This window comes from Geotrypetes seraphini, chromosome 1, assembly GCF_902459505.1.
Source record: "Geotrypetes seraphini chromosome 1, aGeoSer1.1, whole genome shotgun sequence".
NCBI lineage: Eukaryota > Metazoa > Chordata > Amphibia > Gymnophiona > Dermophiidae > Geotrypetes > Geotrypetes seraphini.
Genome location: NC_047084.1, coordinates 443,337,380 through 443,356,213, shown reverse-complemented (window position 1 = coordinate 443,356,213; position 18,834 = coordinate 443,337,380). Strand labels below are relative to the sequence as shown.

At 45.4% G+C, this 18,834-nt stretch overlaps 1 protein-coding gene across 4 annotated transcripts in view; it reads right to left on the bottom strand.

Moving 5' to 3' along the window:
* Positions 1–18,834, bottom strand: part of CCDC171 (coiled-coil domain containing 171) — a 608,461-nt gene that overhangs the window by 212,767 nt on the left and 376,860 nt on the right. For all 4 annotated transcript variants that reach the window (XM_033920389.1, XM_033920380.1, XM_033920408.1 and 1 more), the window contains exon 21: positions 3,662–3,807. In XM_033920389.1, the coding sequence (XP_033776280.1) occupies positions 3,662–3,807 (146 nt within the window). The remainder of the gene's footprint in view (positions 1–3,661; positions 3,808–18,834) is intronic.

Here is an 18,834-nt window from a genome sequence, read left to right as displayed (position 1 = left end):
CCACAGGTTGCCGACCCCCGGGCTAGGCTTACCCCTGGAGTTTCTTGCGCACATCCCAAACCTTTCCAAAGCTCCCTCAGCCTACAGATTGGAAAGGGGAAATCTCTCTCTCCCAGGGGCTCCTTCCTTCCTCAGAGACTTTTCTCTCTTGTGGGGACCTCTCTGTGGAAAATAAACACCTCCCTGCTGAACTCCCACCTGACTCAGCAAGGTTACCTTGTTAAATAAGCTCAGCATTAAGCTGTAAAGTCCAGTGAGGTCTGGGACATGTAATTGCTCAGTTTTGGGCTGGCAGCCTCAATTGTATGGAGGTGGAATGGTAGAATTAGTGGAAGATAGATACTTATTTTTCACACACCCTCAGCTCAACACTACTGATTTGAGTGCTTGCTTCTATTTGGGGACCCTCCCAAAAGGGCTGAGGGATACTAATTCTAAGGACACCTAGGCCCCTCCACCCACAAAGGGAATCTCCGAGACCGTCTCTGGACCCCATCTTTCATGCTCCATTCTACAGGCACACTTCTGGATAGCGACTCCTTAGTCACCAAGCCTTTCCGGGCTTTCCACTGTCCTTGTTGCGGACTCGGACATCTGATCTCCAGGCATCCCTGCCTGTACTATCATGGCACCTGTGGAGCCCATTTCTTCTGTATTCCCTAGTAGTCATTAGGCTACTGGTTGTCAGGTTCTGGGTTCCCTCCATCCCTAGAGAGTCCTGGATCAATGCCTCCTTTGGTTGCTTGCATATTTGACCTTTGGACACATTACCACTGGTGTCAGTAGACTTGAGTTTTGGCTTAAGACAATGGTTATTTCCTGCAACTACATCAGAGTCCTTTCCCAAATTAGTTTTAGTTTTCTCTCGGTTCTTTTTCCCAGAAATTGAGGGTTTCACTTTCCTCAGAGTGTCTTTTCTGCACCTCTTTAGTTTTGGCCTGTGAGGCTATAGAAACTATTGTACTAGGTTCAGTAGCTATTAAGGCCCAAATTCTGTAACCAGCGCCTAAAGTTAGGCACCTATTTCAGAGGTGCCCATCTAGATAGGTGCCTATCTAAATTGAATAACAAGCTCAGTTTAGCTTTTTAATCAGCACTGATTGAAACATAAGCGCCTATCAAAAAAGCTCAATTCTGAAACAAGGCACCTCTAAAAATTTAGGCGGCCTTCAAAAAAATAGGCGTGGGCATGGCTACGTGTTAGGCGCCTTCTTACAGAATCACTGCTCTTAAGCATGCTTAAGCGCTCAGCTAGGCGCCTAACTTTCAGTTGTGCCTAGAGCTGGCCTATTTCTTGTGCGCCTCAAAAATAGGTTCCGCTCAGCGTGATTCATTAAACAGCACCCAATTTTACTTGAATCACGCTGAACAGTGCCTAATTAGGCACCTAACTTTTGGGCGCTTCTTATAGAATTTGCCTTTAAGTCTATTTTAGCGCCAAAACTAGTTTCCTCCAGTGGCATCTACTTAGTATGGTCAAGCTGTATTCTGTCTGGTATGAAATCCATGCGAACAATAACACTCTGACAATCTATACCTTCTCCCCTGGTATTCATTCTTTTGGGGGGAACTTCACATCCCCTCATTCAGGGAGCATCTTTAGACTGGGATTCCTTCCCATCCGCTGCCAATGTACTGGCACCCTGGTGCAGGATAATAGTGAACAGCAAACCCCTGGGATATCCACTTCTGGAGAACTGGTGGCACTTTTCACCGTCTTCCCATTACCAGGAGTGCATGCCTGCAGTAACTCTTTCCAGAATTCTGTAGAAGATACCAAGTCACCCCTCTTTAGGGGCCTCCCTTAGCCTCACCAGAGCATCATGAAGCTCTTTCTCTGGGCCTTGGGCTTAGTCCTCTTCCATTCACAGGACATCTCCCAGCATCAGTTGCTCCCAAACACTCTTTCTCTGAAGTTTCTCCTGAGATGCCTTTAAATCAGATTCCAAAGCAATAATCTTGGTTTCCATTTCTTCTGAAAACCTTTGCTTCTCATTGAGAACTTGAAGAGTCTTTTTAAGTTTTTCTTCTGGTTGACTCATTTTCTCTCAACTTTTGGTCATATTGGCAGCTGAGGGCATCTCTTTCCTTCTTTAATTCCTCAGTGGTTTTCTTCAAACCATTTTCCCTGGACTAGATTGCCTGTAAATCCTGCTCTGTTCTCCAAAGCCTCTGGTTTAGCATATCAACTTCCTTTTCCAAAGTCACTTTTAATGCTGCAGTCGGGTTTTCGGATCCGATTTAGGGCATCACTGAAATGGCTGGTTTTAATATTAATGCCCTCATTTGCATGCCAGAATCTGAGAATGAGCAATCGTATTGAAAACCGCATCGGATCAGCAAATACGAACAGTTGCTAAACTAGTCAAACTGGTTTAGCGACGATCGTTAGATGATCAGAGACTTTTAGTGCATCTAGTCCAGAATGTCTGTCATACTAGAAAGTAGTATTTACACATGTAGATTGCATACCTATGTAAATGGTGATTTCAGAGAGCTGCTCTTTACACAGGGCAGTCCATATCACAGATATTTAAAGAGGGAAGGAGCTTAGGCAGATCAGAAATCTATACAGAGGGAAGACATGTATGGGGGAAAAAAAGTTCCCTGTCAGGTTTATCAGCTCAGAATCATTCACACTTTTATAAAATGTATGTATTTCATGCAGTTTTTTTTTTTCACATAAAGAATTAAGAGAATCCCATGTTGTTTATTTCTGCCCCCAAAATGAAACCAAAATTACAATAAGAACATAAGAATTGCTGCTGCTGGGTCAGACCAGTGGTCCATCGTGCCCAGCAGTCTGCTCACGCAGCAGCCCTTAGGTCAAAGACCACTGCCCTAACTGAGTCTAGCCTTACCTGCGTATGTTCTGGTTCAGCAGGAACTTGAATCCCTGGAGGGTGTTTTCCCCTATAACAGCCTCTGCAAGAGCGTTCCAGTTTTCTACTACTCTCTGGGTGAAGAAGAACTTCCTCACATTTGCACAGAATCTATTCCCTTTTAACTTTAGAGAGTGCCCTCTCATTCTCTCCACCTTGGAGAGGGTGAACAACCTGTCTTTATCTACCAAGTGTATTCCTTTCATTACCTTGAATGTTTCGATCATGTCCCCTCTCAGTCTCCTCTTTTCAAGGGAGAAGTGGCCCAGTTTCTCTAATCTCCAGGTTTACATGTACAAGTTTGTAAAATAGGGCAACACAACCATGAGGAAATTGCTGGGATTAAGCCACTCATTTTGTTCTTGTATAGATTTCTAAAATAGCTGCTCCCACCACATGTACCAGCAAATACACATGCACTCTTACAGGTATTTTAGGGGAAAAAAAAAAAAAGGCTCTAAAATACCATTAGAATTGAACATATCTCAAACTACATGTCTCAGTTCTGAACTCTATATTCTATGTAAAATTGAACTCTAAAAGTAACATAGCTAGGCCTTTGCTTGATCTTTCATAGTTTATCAGCAATATGCTATACACTTAATTTTATTGAGCTATACCAGAGTTTTCTTTTTGAGTCTGTATCAGTGAATATCAAAGAAAGACAGCTGTACTTTTATTTTCAAAGACTGTATTATCCTGGGCTAAATCCCTGTGCATGAAAGCAAGAATTGATCTTTTGTCTGTTTATGTGATCTCCCAAAGGTCTCTGCACTCACTTTGCTGCCATGCGAAGGGCACACTCTGCTTCACGGATGTTCTCCTCCAGTCGACGCTTGTCCTGCTCCAGCTGGGTAAAATGTCTATTGAGCTGACGCAGAGATTGATCTTTTCTTCTCAGTTCCATTTTTGCCTCGGAGAGACTCTGCAAGCAAGCAGAAAACAGAGTTAGTTGTCAATCATGATATATAACCTCAATTTATGCTATAGGCTATTAAACACCAAAGAACACAGATTGACTATGAAATATATTTTGACAAATTATACAATAAAGATTTTATATATTTTTGTCCAAACTTTCCATTATCCAAGTCAACTAACATATTACTATTGTGTTTCAGGTTGGCTAGTAAAAAAAATGCAAATAAATATAGGTTCAGATGTAGCTCATGATGAATCTTTGTATAAAGGTTACACAAGAAGAAACTATCAGACGTTTTAAAAAAAGGAAAATGTATTCATAAAAGCCCATGTGTGAAGCTAGCTCAGTGGCAAGTGCTATGCATTGTTACTAGAATGATTCCCAATTCAGATGGGGCTTTTGCTCCTCAGATCTGTTGGGGTGGAGGATGTTGCCGATTCATTCATAAAAATGAATCAGGTCATGAAATTAAATCGGAGTGGGTCTACAATCATAATAGAGAGCTATTTTGGATAAGAAATTTGACAGCAAGAGATTGTAAATCTGCAATTGCCCCTGATGAAGAAAACGAAACAGGGTGCTCTGTCAGGTAATCAGCTTTTACACCTTGAAGAAAGTCTGTTTTGAATTATTTTTAGATTTTGCACATTTGACTAAAATCACTTGTTAAATGTATCATTTTCAGTGACTATTTTTAGTTCAAACTCTTACTTTATTAGAACACTTATAATTTAACATAAATAGGAGAATAAAGTATAGGAAACATCTGCATTGCACCAAATTAGTGGCATGATTTTGTGCAGAAGATTGTTCGGAGGACTCTGGATGGTTCAGGTTCTCATAGAAAACTGATTCCTTCCACGCTTCATTGATAATTTTCACCTTATATTGTGTTATTTTATGGTATGAGACAGCTAATAATACAACAGATGATGGACTGAAATAGATTTGGTGAATAAAATCAGGAAGAGATGAGGCCTGGTTTTTTTCTAGAGCTTTACATAATCTAAACGGTCCTCAATTTTATACTTAGGCATTTTTGTTAAAAAAAAAAATCACGTACATGTACAAATTCAAACACAGTTACATAGTAAATGATGACAGATAAAGACTTGTATGCTCCATCTAGTCTGCCAAACAAGGCTACCAAAGTTGTACCTGTCACTCTGTGTATATATACTCCTTCGTGATTAAACACTGGTATCACAACCAGGGACATCAGCAATTTGCCACCAAGCAAGCCACCTATAGGCAGCTCTATATGAATCTTGGAACACAATACTACATCATGTCAATTATCTGAAAAATAGGTTAATTATGGCCACCAGGCAAACAGGAGAACACCTCGCTTTAGAGTAGTAGACAACAAGAAGGCAAGGAAGTCTTGTGGAGGCAATCACAGTGTATTTTGCACTTTGTATCTACCAGCCAAGGGTCCCCTGAGGAAGGTGTACATCATACACCAAAACTAAGATCCTTGTTGGGACAAACGTTTTTTGAATAAGACTTGAACATTTGGTTGAAAAGACGCCTTCTTTGCCTTCTTGTTGTCTACTTAATTATGGCCACAGCATGACCATATACATTATCAATACATCATCCTTTTACTGACTCCATCCAAAATTTCTTCCAACTCCACAGCCCTGCATAGAACAGAAGCACTAATTCTATGATTCAAACAAGAACCTTACCTTTGAATAGCCAACACTATTATACTGTGACCTAGCATACCGATACACCTACTATAGATAAAACAGGACAAGTGGAACTGCTAATGAGTTCTACACAGAAAATACGCACAAACAGAATACAACACCACAGTCATATCCAAATCACAGACAGAAAACTTGGAACATCCCTCCCCTATAGAACCACGGAACTCTGGAACAACCTCTCATCCCCGCTCAGAAATTCTAGCTCCTTCCAATCCTTCCGTAAACGCTTGAAAACTTGGCTCTTCTCAAAAATCTAATCTCCTCCCGTTCTCTAGTACCCTGCCCCTCTCTATCTTCTCAGTCCCTCTCCTATATCCCTTCTTTGTAATTCCTTTCCTCTTAACCTCTGTAAACCGTACCGAGCTCTGCGCATGCGGAGATGGTGCGGTATACAAACCTAAGGTTTAGTTTAGTTTAGTTTAGTATACCTCAAATCTTCTACAATTGCACTGCAAGCCAATGTACAGTATACTATCTAAGACAAAATGTGTTCTAAGGACCCTTTTTAGAACATTATCATTTCCTCCGAAACACTTACTTTAGTTGAAATGATTTGTTTCTTAAAATCATGTTTTTACTTACAAAGCAATGTTACTTACCGTAACAGTTGTTATCCAGGGACAGCAGGCAGCTATTCTCACTAGTGGGTGATGTCATCCGACAGAGCCCCGATATGGACATCTTGCAAGCATGTCTTGCTTGAAGAAACTCAGAAGTTTCGAGATGCCCGCACCGCGCATGCGCCAGTGCCTTCCGGCCCGATGGTCCGGGCGTGTCTCCTCAGTTCAGGTAGCTAGCAGAGAAGCCAACCCAGGGGAGGTGGGTGGGACGTGAGAATAGCTGCCTGCTGTCCCTGGATAACAACTGTTACGGTAAGTAACATTGCTTTATCCCAGGACAAGCAGGCAGGTATTCTCACTAGTGGGTGACCTCCAAGCTAACCTCAATGGGATGGTGGGAGAGTTGGCAACTTAGGAGAACAAATTTTGTAACACAGTTTAGCCAAACTGCCCATCCCGTCTGGAGAAAGTATCCAGACAATAATGAGAGGTGAACGTATGAACCGAGGACCAAGTGGCAGCCCTACAAATCTCCTCAATCGGTGTCGATCTGAGGAAGGCTACAGAGGCTGCCATTGCTCTGACCCTCTGTGCTGTGACCTTACAGGGAAGGGGTAATCCAGCCTGGGCATAGCAGAAAGAGATACAAGCCGCCATCCAGTTGGAGATGGTGCGCTTCGATACAGGTCGCCCAACTTGTTTGGATCAAAGGAGATGAAAAGTTGAGGAGCAGTTCTGTGTGGTTTGGTGCGATCCAAGTAGAAAGCCAAAGCACGTTTACAGTCCAGAGTGTGAAGAGCTGATTCTCCAGGATGAGAATGAGGCTTTGGAAAGAACACTGGAAGCAGAATGGATTGGTTGAGGTGAAATTCAGAGACCACTTTAGGCAGGAATTTCGGGTGAGTGCGGAGGACCACCTTGTCATGATGGAATACTGTGAAAGGTGGGTCCGCCACCAAGGCCTGAAGCTCACTGACCCTGCGAGCAGATGTGAGGGCCACCAGAAAAACCACTTTCCAAGTGAGAAACTTTAGTGGAGCCTTGCTCAGAGGCTCAAAAGGAGGTTTCATAAGCTGAGAAAGGACAACATTTAGATCCCAAACCACTGGAGGCGGTTTGAGAGGAGTATTGACATGAAAAAGTCCTTTCATAAATCTGGAAACCACAGGATGAGAAGAGAGAGGTTTCCCTTGTAGAGGTTGATGGAAAGCCGCAATAGCACTCAGGTGGACGCGTATAGATGTCGACTTGAGACCAGACTGAGACAGATGTAAAAGATAGTCCAAAACAGAGGATAGGGAGGCTCGCTGAGGCTCCTTAGAATTGGAAATACACCATGAAGAAAATCTAGTCCATTTTTGGGAGTAGCATTGACGAGTAGCAGGCTTCCTGGAAGCCTCCAAGACATCCCTCACCGCCTGGGAAAACTGGTGCGGAGTTACGTTGAGAGGAACCAAGCTGTCAGGTGGAGAGACTGCAGGTTGGGATGAAGCAGAGACCCCTGATGCTGAGTAAGCAGTGAAGGAAACACTGGAAGTAGGTACGGTTCCCTGCTGCTGAGTTGAAGTAGAAGGGAGAACCAAGGTTGCCTGGGCCACCGAGGAGCTATCAGAATCATGATGGCATGTTCGGACTTCAGTTTGACTAGAGTCTTTTGAATGAGAGGGAATGGCGGAAACGCATACAGAAAGCGATTCCCCCAATCCAGCAGAAAAGCATCTGCCTCGAGGCGATGAGGAGCGTAGATCCTGGAGCAAAACTGAGGCAGCTTGAAATTGTGGGGAGCCGCAAAGAGGTCTATCTGAGGCGTTCCCTACTGAGCAAAGATCTGATGAAGGGGCTTGGAGTGGAGTGTCCATTCGTGAGGCTGGAGAAGACGACTCAGTTTGTCAACCAAGACATTGTCCCTCTCCTGAATGTAGACAGCTTTGAGGAAGGTGTTGTGGCGAACCGCCCAATCCCAGACTCTGAGAGCTTCCTGGCAGAGGGAGGCCGAGCCCGTGCCCCCTTGCTTGTTGACATAATACATGGCGACCTGATTGTCGGTGTGAATGAGGACCACCATGTCGTGAAGCAGATGTTGAAAAGCTTGAAGAGCATTGAAGATGGCTCTGAGCTCCAGAAGATTGATTTGATGGAGTCGGTCCGCACAGGTCCAGAATCCCTGAGTGCGAAGCCCATCCAGATGCGCTCCCCAGGCATAGGTCGAGGAAACGGTTGTGAGAACCTTCTGGTGGGGAGGAGAATGAAACAGCAAACCTCTGGATAGATTCGAAGAGGTCATCCACCAGAGCAGAGACTGCCGAAGAGCAGGAGTGACTGTGATGTGTCGAGTCAACGGATCCGCCACCTGAGTCCACTGAGATGCCAGGGTCCACTGAGGAATTCTGAGGTGGAGTCTGGCAAACGGCGTCACATGAACTGTAGAGGCTATGTGGCCCAGGAGGACCATCATGTGTCTCGCTGAGATGGTCTGGCGAGAAGACACAGACTGGCAGAGATGAAGAAGAGCATCCATGCGCTGAGAAGGAAGGAATGCTCTGAGACGTACGGTATCCAGGACAGCCCCGATGAAGGGAAGAGACTGGGCGGCTGTAGATGAGACTTGGGAAAGTTGATCTCGAATCCCAAACTCTGCAGGAACAGAATCGTTGACAGGGTCGCTGAGAGGACCCCCGAGGCCGAGGGAGCCTTGATCAGCCAGTCGTCGAGGTAGGGGAATACCTGAAGACCTTGGTTCCGAAGGGCCGCGGCCACCACCACCAGACATTTGGTGAAGACTCTGGGGGACGAAGACAGGCCAAATGGAAGCACTCGATACTGCAGATGGAGATGTCCCACCCGAAATCTGAGGAACTTGCGAGAGGCCGGATGAATGGGAGTATGAGTGTAGGCCTCCTTGAGATACAGAGAGCATAATCAGTCTTTCTGCTCAAGGAGGGGGTAGAGAGAAGCAAGTGTCAGCATGCAAAACCTCTCTTTGACTAGGAATTTGTTGAGGACCCTGAGGTCCAAAATGGGTCGCAGGTCGCCCGTTTTCTTCGGAACAAGGAAGTACCGGGAGTAAAACCCCTGGTTCAGTTGGTCCCAGAGGTCGGTTGTTATGGCCTCCCAGTGATGATAAAAATGATGGAGGCGCCCTCCGATGGGAAAAACAGGGGGAGGCAGAACGAGGTTGGTCATGCCCTCGACGAGACAGTCAAAAAGGCTGAATGGTCTTAGGGACAGCAGGCGACTGAGACTTAGGCTGACCCTTCTGGGGTGGCTGACGCTTCGCCGGTTGCCTCGCAGGTGGAGTTTGCCTCGGCTGATAACGCCTCTGATAAATCAACGGCGGACGAGAAGGTCGAGACTGCTGAGGCTTAGGCTTCGGCCAAAGGATAGATTGGAAGGACTTTTCGTGGTCAGACAACTTCTTCATGACAGTCTCGATGGATTCGTCAAAAAGATCCGCCTCAGCACACGGGACGTTCGCCAGGCGGTCCTGAAGATTCGGGTCCATATCAATGGTCCGCAACCAGGCCAACCGGCACATCGCCACCGAGCAGGCCGCCGCTCGGGCTGAGAGCTCGAACGCATCATAGGCAGATTGCATTAACTGAAGCCGAAGTTGGGATAGCGAAGCAACCACTTCCTCAAACTCAAACCTAGCCTGGGACACGATGTATGGTGTGAACTTCCGAAGCACAGGTAGAAAAAATTCCAAGTAGGCTGCAAAGTGGAAATTGTAATTCAGGACTCGAGACGCCATCATCGAATTCTGATAGATGCGTCGACCAAACTTATCCATGGTTCTGCCCTCGCGGCCCGGAGGCACTGAAGCATAGACCTGGCCAGGATGAGACTGCTTGAGCGAGGATTCGACCAGGAGGGACTGGTGAGAAAGCTGAGGACCCTCGAAGCCTTTATGATGCACCGTGCGGTTCCGCGCATCCAATTTGCCAGGGACCGCAGGGATAGAGTAAGGAGACTCGAAGCATCGCATGAAGATCTGGTCGAGGAGCTTGTGCAGGGGAAGCCGCAAGGACTCTGCCGGAGGACGAGGCAAGTGCATGGTATCGAGGTACTCCTTGGAATATCGAGACCCAGCATTGAGAGTAATGTCCATGTCATCTGCCATATGCCTGAGGAACGATGAAAAGGACAGTTGGTCCGCCGTCGCCGGTCTGCGAGACGGACTAGAAGAAGAAGAGGCTTCAGGCTCCAGAGAGGTCTGCGAGCAACAGGACGAGTAGAAAACCTCGGGGTCCTCGAACTCCGGGCCCGGAGGAGGAGACCCAGTCGAAGCAGCATACCCCAACCGAGGCAATTTCTTCTGAGGCGAGACGGTCGAGTGCCGAGAGGAATGCTTCGAAGAATGTCTGGATCGATGCCTGGAAGGGGATCGAGCCCGTCTGTGAGAAACTGGGTCAGACGCCTCCAAGGAGCAGATCGGACTCGATGCCGTCGATCGCAGAGGCGGAAGAGTCGGTGCCTCCCCTGACGACGCCCAGGCTTGAGAGGGGGTTCGGAAGAACTCGTCTTGCTTCCTGCTATGCCCAGGACTGGGTGGCCCCGAAGGTGGACGCCACACTGAGTCATGGGGCGGAGTAATCGGTTCCAAGGGAGGCAGGTCACTAAACGAGGCTTTCCTCGAGGGGATGGGCTCCAAGGGAGGCATATCACTAAGGGAGGCCCTCCTCGAGGGAATCGGTTCCAAAGGAGGCACAGCACTAACGGAGGACCTCCTCGAGGACCCGGACACCGCTCGCCGCTCCTCCTCGCCAAGCAACGAGGTCGTGCGGCGAGGAGGAGGGGGCGGTCCGCCCCTCGAAGCCGAAGCTGGGAGGTCACCCTGGATGGTGGCAATCAGTCGAGGCCCCATGGTCTGCATGAGCTCCACGAACTGAGCCTCCAGAAGGGACCGTAACGAAGCCGATATGGAGGGATCCGCACCAAAAGGGGGCCCTTCTGCACGGTCTCCGCACTCCTTCGGTGCTGCGTGCTTCTGCTTGCCAGTCTTCGGCACCTTGAGCACCACCGGTGGAACTGTAGGGGTCGATACCTGCTCCGAGGAGACGGAGGAAGGCTCCGGCGCCGAAGCCGGGGCCGAAACCGGTGTGAACGATGCCGGTTTCAGGAGGCCCGAAGCAGCCGGGGAGGCAGAGGGCTTTGCTGAAGGAGTCGAAGCACCCGTCAATGTCGATGTCAAAGCTGCAGGATCCGATGAAGCTTCCATCTTGAACATGGACTCCCACAGTAGACAGCGGCGCTTAAACGCTCTCGCCGTCAGAGTGGAGCAAGGCCGGCACGATTTCGGGAAGTGATCCGGTCCCAGACACTGTAAGCAGCGTCGATGAGGGTCCGTGAGCGAAATCGCGCGCTGGCACTTGCTACACTTTTTGAAACCGGTAATCGGCCGGGACATAGGCCGGAAAAACTCCGCCGCAAGGTCGAAGGCGCGGGGCCCCAGCCACGCGGCCGACCCGGTATCGGAAGGAAAAATTTTTTTTTTTTTTTGAAAAAAAGAAATCAAAGAAAGAAATAAATGCACAGGAGAGCCAAAAGAACTCAACCCGCGGCAAAATAGAAGGCAAAAAAAGAGATTCAATGGGCGCAAATTGAAGATAGACTTCTCAGCTCCGCGGAAGAAAAAGAACTGAGGAGACACGCCCGGACCATTGGGCGGGAAGGCACTGGTGCATGTGCAGTGCGGGCATCTCGAAACTTCTGAGTTTCTTCAAGCAAGACATGCTTGCAAGATGTCCGTATCGGGGCTCTGTCGGATGACATCACCCACTAGTGAGAATACCTGCCTGCTTGTCTTGGGATAATATCAATACTGCCTACATTTTTTAGACTATAAATCTGTCTGAAAAATCAAGTAAAATTGCTCTATAAAAATATTTCTAGTCATTAAACAATGAAAGAGGCTTTTACCGAAGCCCCAATCCCTACAGAATTTATAGTCTTAGAGTCTAAAAGATACAAAAGCAAATGCATATGGTATGTCACCCATAAAAGTTATGAGAGAAGAAAAAGGAGGAAGAGGACATTGTCTTTCTGAGAGAAGACATACCTTTAGGCAAGTATACATTATTTTGCTCTGAGCTTTGATAGGTTTGGGAAGAAAAGCTGAATTGTAAGTTCCCTTCTATAGCTAGTTTAGATCTTAAAAGAAAAAGTTTACTTAGCTAGTCTCCATAAAGCTTACAGTTTTGTAAGCTTGAACCATCTGCTATAGATAGTTTCTGGCAGGCAGAGCAGGATCCAGCTTAGTCTCCATTCCTTCCCCTAGCTCATTTCTTTACTTATAGTCTTAATTTATTGTCAATTATTCTAATTAGGACAGCAGGAGAACTCTTTATATTTCATAACCTGCAAAGAATCAAACACTAAATAAGCATACACTATAACCCTAAGACTATCTAAGAAACAAACACTAAACAAAGCATATGTATAATATAATCCTAAGGCTCTCTGTACTAGTGCTGCCTGATTCACCGATTCACTTTGGGTGAATCGATTCGAATCGATTCCTAAAAAAAAAAAAAATTGGCCTTCTGATTCGGTGACTGAGTCACCGGCCAAGGATAACATGACCGATACCAAAGCAAAACGTTCCTATAGCAACCCTCCAGGCCGAAGTGAAGGAGAAGGCTGACAAGGTCGGATGACGTAGATCGTGATGCGCAGCGATGGTAGTGGCAGTAGCGGGGGGGGGGGGGGGGGGCTGAGCTTGATGTCACTTTCACTCCCTTCCTGTCATCCTACCTCTGCCGCGGCTCCTTCACACACCAACGGCTGCCACTTTGGAGAGAGTGATGACCTTATGCCTCCTACCACCCCTCTTCTGCGGCTGCAGATGGTGGAAACGTCCAATGGTGAAGGTGTGCCGGGGGAAGGAAGTGAGACCCAACTGCCAATCGAGTGCAGGAGGAGGCAGGCAGAGCATTGCCATGGTGAGAGAGCGACCCAGGCGGATGCTTTGCGGTGAGCGAGTATGGTTGCCCAGGGCGGGGGGGTCGCACGCTGCTGAGCTGTTTTTCGACTTCTTGCTCTCGTGTGGCAGTTTTCTCTTTCTCACTCAAATTAAATTTTAACCCAACGACTCTATTTACTAATAAGTCTCTGCTCTTGCAGTAGTCAGCTCCTGAGGATCGCAAGGGAAAATAGACATGCGCGCAAAGCGATTTGTGCGGTTTTAGTAGTCAGTGCAACTTTCAGATAGGTGCTATACTTTGGGAAAATATGCTGCTTCCCTTTCACCATAAGGAGGTAAAGTTTCAGAATAATTAGGTGTGCTAAACCCAGCACACATTACATGCCTTAGACAAATGCTTTTTTTGTTTTTTATCAGTGGCGCATGGTCCGTCAATTAAGATCATTTTTGGACCAATACAATCTGATCAAGATAGTTCATTATTACAAGAAGTCTTGATTATTGCAATTCGCTGTTTCCAGGTATTACTTTAGGCATGAAAGGATTGCATTTGGTCCTAAATACAGCTGTCCACATGACACCTCTTCTCTAGTCACGCCATTGGCTTCCTATTTTCAATGTGAGTCAGTTGAGGGAGGAAAGAAGGAGAGAGAGAGGCATAGAAAGACCTGGATGAAAAGAGAACAAATGCTGGACATGGGGGAGGACATGCAGGCCTTTAGGGGGGCATGCCTTCAGGGGTAGGGGGGCCCTGGTGTAGAAGTACACGGAGGAAAGAGGGTTCAAAAAGATGTGCATATACCGGACTGGGTGGGATGGAGGGGGGGGAAGAAATAATGGGTCTAAAAACAGGAGAGGAAGATAGATGATGGACAATGGGATTTAAGGAGGGAAGGAACAGAAAGGGAGAGAAGGTGACACAAGGGATGGTGTGGAGGGGGGTGGGTATAGAGATACTGGATAGGAGGGTAGTTGGGAAGAGAAATGGAGAGCTGGTGGACCCTGGGGTAGTGGGGAAGGAGGGAGAGATGCTGGATGAAAGGGTAGTAGAGAAAGAGAGAGATGTAAAAAAGGAAAGATGCTAGACCTCCGGGGGAGGAAAGGGAAACAGAAGATGAGGGCAGAGATGGAAGATGGATGGTTATCACAGAGAAATAAGGAAACGACAAATGGGCAGGAGATCCTGGCAAGCGAGTTATCAGAAAACAACCAGAGCCTGGGACCAACATGATTTGAATAATGACCAGACAATAAAAAGCAGAAGAAATAATTTTATTTTCTGTTTTGTGATTACAATATGTCAGATTTGAAATGTGTATCCTGCCAAAGCTGGTGTTAGACCTAGAACGTGAGCTAGGATTTAACAGAGAGGAAAAGTCTTTTTTGTTTGTTTGTTCACACCACAGCACCAGTGTAGGTAGGAGAGGGCAAAGGGGGTGAAGAGGCTATAAAAGGGGTGAAGAGACTATAAAATAAACCCACCAGGATGTTTGAAAAAACAACCAATTGAGCAGGAAAATCAAATCGAATCACTGATTCAATAGGCTGAATCGAATCGAAATTTTTTTTCCTGAATCAGGCAGCACTACTCTATACTAGTCTAATATATTCCTAGTAGCTTAATAAGGTTAATTAATTAATTAAGCAGCTCGATAACAAGATGCTAACACTGGTCCATCAGCAAGAGGGGTGCTATCCAGTCTTTTGCTGAGTGTCACATGTATGATTTTCTCCCGGTTGGCGAGAAGTTATATGTGTGTGTTCGCAGCAAAGATCTCCTAGTTCTCAGAGAATGAGTATGTTCCCTTGAGGCTAGATTAGCAGACTTGGAGGAGCTGAGGGAGACAGAGAAGTACATAGAGGAGACCTACAGGAATGTTTTAGTGAAGTCCCACCTCCATTCTGATAGCCCTGTGCTGCCTTGGAGGAGAGAGGTCTCCTAGAAAGAGAGCATCACCCTGGTGAAGTAGGAAATAATCCTGTAGCTAGGACCTGCCCACCAGGGGATGCAACATCCTCTTGTACCAAGGTGTGTCTCCAAGGGCTTCTGCCCAGGAGGGAAGGGTTAGGACAGCTGTTGTAGTTGGTGATTCGATCATTAGGCATGTAGATAGCTGGGTGACTGGTGGGCATGAGGATCGCCTGATCACTTGCCTACCTGGTGCGAAGGTGGCGGATCTCACGTGTCACTTACATAGGATTTTAGATAGCGTTGGGGATGAGCTAGCTGTCATGGTACATGTAGGTACCAATGACAAAGGACAATGTGGGAGGGAGGTTCTGGAAGCCAAATTTAGGCTCTTAGGTAGATAAAGCTGAAACTAGTTCCTTCAGGGTAGCATTTTCAGAAATGATCCCAGTTCGACGTGCAGGACCCAAGGCACAGCTCTGAAGTCTCAATGTGTGGTTGGGACGATGGTGCAGGGATGAGGGATTTAGATTTGTTAGGAACTGGGAAACCTTCTGGGAAAGGGGAAGCTTGTTCCAAAAGGATGGACTCTACCTTAACTAGGGTGGAACCAGGCTGCTGGCACCAACGTTTAAAAAGGAGATAGAGCAGCTTTTAAACTGAGATGTGGGGGAAAGCCGACAGCCGCCCAGGAATGGATGGTTCAGTGTGAGATATCCTTGAAGGATACAATTGATACAGGATATTTAGAAAGTCCCAGTAAAGAGGTTTCAATAATGGTGAAAGAAAGCCATGACGGTTTAAGAGGAAGGCAGAGTAATAGATTCAAATTTTCCTTGTCTTCTCAGCATCCTGTAGTTATACGGAAAAAACACAATTTGAAGTGTCTGTACACAAATGCTAGAAGCCTACAAAATAAAATAAGAGAGTTAGATTATATAGCACTGAATTATGAGGTAGATATAATAGGCATCTCAGAGACCTGGTGGAAGGAGAACAATCAATGGGATACTGTATTACCTGGGTATAAATTGGAGGGGGGGTTGCGCTATAGGTTAAACAGTCGTATGTTAAAAAGATTAGGTGCAGTAGCCATTCAAGAATGTATTTGATAACTAACTGCAAACTCTCCATCTGGAATCCCGATTAAATAGTCCACAAATGAGCAAGAGATCTTCTGTAAGGTAAGTGACTTGCCCAACCCAAACACAGTGGAACAGGGATTCAACTAGGTTCTGTTAGGATCAACCCCTGTTTAAGCCAACAGTCTGCTCTTCCAAACTCCTAAACATTTCTAACTGGGGTGTCCTCCAGGCCTCACCCCCCCCCCCCAAGTTCTGAATAACATCTATTGAGTAGGGAGGCAGCATCACTGCTCTGAAGTTTATTGAGGTATTTATAGTATATAAATAAATATTGTATTACAGCGGTCAGCAAACTACGGCTCATGGGTCAAATCCAGTCCGCTGCCTCTTTTTGAACAGCCTGCAAGCTAAGAATGGGTTTTACAATTTTAAATTCTTTAAAATTTCAAAGTACACACTATAACAGCTGACAGCCAAATTGTGGAATTGTGAGAAAGACCGCATGTGGCACTCCTTTAGTTTCTCATTCTCTCGCTCTTGATGGCCTCTGCTGTGACGCCACGTGGTCACAGTTACAATTCGGCAGCATTTATAGAACTATGTGTATCACTATTCTGCTTGTTCTATCATGAATCTATAATAGTTGTCTTTATCGTTTATCATTCTCGTTTTATGACCAGTGCATATCCAATCCAAAATTTCATCACAACGCAATTTCTTCACGAAAATGAAAAATGAAAATGATTATTACGGTATATTTTGTTCAATAAATTTGTAAAAACTTATTTTTTGCTTGTTATTTAATTAGACCTATCTACAAAAATATCCTTGAGTTTGCCCCTTGGCCCGCAGAAACTAAAATATTTACTATTTGGCCCTTTACAAAAAATGTTTGCTGACCCCTGTTATATTGTATTATTTAGGTGGAAAGATAAGTAGCTTAGTCTTCCTTTCAGGAAGGGAAAGGGGGATTTGGTTTAATATATCACATTTCTGTGGTTACAATCAAATCAATTTACATATTATATACCCCCAAGTTCTGAATAAGATCTATTGAGAAGGGAAGTAGCATCACTGCCCTGAAGTTTATTGAGGTATTTATAGTATATAAATAAATGTATTGTATTGTTTAGGTGGAAAGATAAGTAGCTCAGTCTTCCTTTCAGGAAGGGAAAGGGGGATTTGGTTTAATATATCACATTTCTATGGTTACAATCAAAGCAACTTACATATTAAACAGGTTTTCATTTTGTATCTAGGGCAATGGAGAGTTAAATGACGTACCCAGAGTCACAAGTTGCTGCAGTTGGAAAGAGAGAGAGTAATGTGAGAAGAGAGTGAGGGAAGGAAGAGAAAGGGAAAAGTGTTGGATCTGTCTCCTTTTTCCAATCTGAAGATTAACCGAATTGCAGTATTTTGTAAAGTTTGCAATTTGTGTAAGATTTTGAGCGATTTTGAGCATCCAAATGAATGATGTTACAATAGTCTATTAATGGCAAAAACAGAGAGTGAACTAATAGTCAGAAATAATAGTGATCAAAACACTTTCTAACTCTCCTCAATTTCCAAAACAGCTGAAAAGATTTTTTAAATCAAAAAATTGACACGAGGTTCCAAATGATAGATTACATGGAGGTACAAATCATTTGTATGCAAACCTGACGGATCAATCGCTCAGTGAGCGACTGACACATGCACAGAGCACTAACAGCAGTGACAGGGGAAACAGCTTCCTGTCACTGCTGTTAGGGCTTCTTTTTTTCAATGGCACCGATGTTGTATGTGTGTTATATATGCACAATCTGCCCCATAGGCCTTTGCTGACATTGGTTAGGCCAACAGAAAATGCTGACAGCAAGCTTTGTAAAGGTGGTACATGTAACCATCTCTTTTCCCTTCAATCTGTTTAAAATTCTGCTGCACATCTTACATTCCACTAGAGTCACTATGCTCACATTACCCCTCTCCTCAAGATACTTAATTGGCTCCCTATCCATTTCTGCATTCAGTTCAAACTCCTCTTACTGACTTACAAGTGCATTCACTCTGCAGCTCCTCAATATCTCGCCTCTCTTATCCCTCCCTATACTCCTCCCCGGGAACTGTGTTCATCAGACAAGTCTCTCTTATCTGTACCCTTCTCCTCTACTGCCAATTCTAGAATACATGCCTTTCCTCTTGCTATACCATACACAAAAACAGAATGCCTGAGTCAGTATGTCAAGCTCTGTCCCTAGTAGTATTCAAATCCAGCTTAAAAGCCCATTTTTTTCAAAGTTTTTTTTTAATTCCTAGCCCCACACACTTATAAAGCATCCATGCCTGAGAAACCTTGTCCCCCTACTTGCCCTGCTTATCTGCTGATTAGACTGTAAGCTCTACTTAGAAGGGACTGTCTCTTGAATGTTTTAATGTATAGGGCTGCTACATCTACAGGGTTATAGAAATGATAAGTAATATATCTGCCTTAGTTATATGAACTGTATCAGTGGCTGGAACAAAGGCCCTGAAAGATTGCAGAATGTCCCTGAAGTAAAGGAGGATGAGAAATCTTCATTGTGGGGATGCTTCAGAGTAGGAATGGCGGCTGCCTCAACCTCTGTTCTCAACATCACCATCACAAACCATACTGTATACTTGAAGTTAGCGCAGCAAAATCATTCATATGCTGACTTCAATGATGGTCAATCTCAATGGCCTTAATCAATGCTCAACAACAGGAAGGATAAATTTTTCCCTGAAGTTGGTTCATCCACAGCATCTAGTATGGCTCCAGGATTCTTGGGTAGCATCAGTGACTCAGATGCACTTAAGTCAGGTTTAGTTGAACCAATGAGCT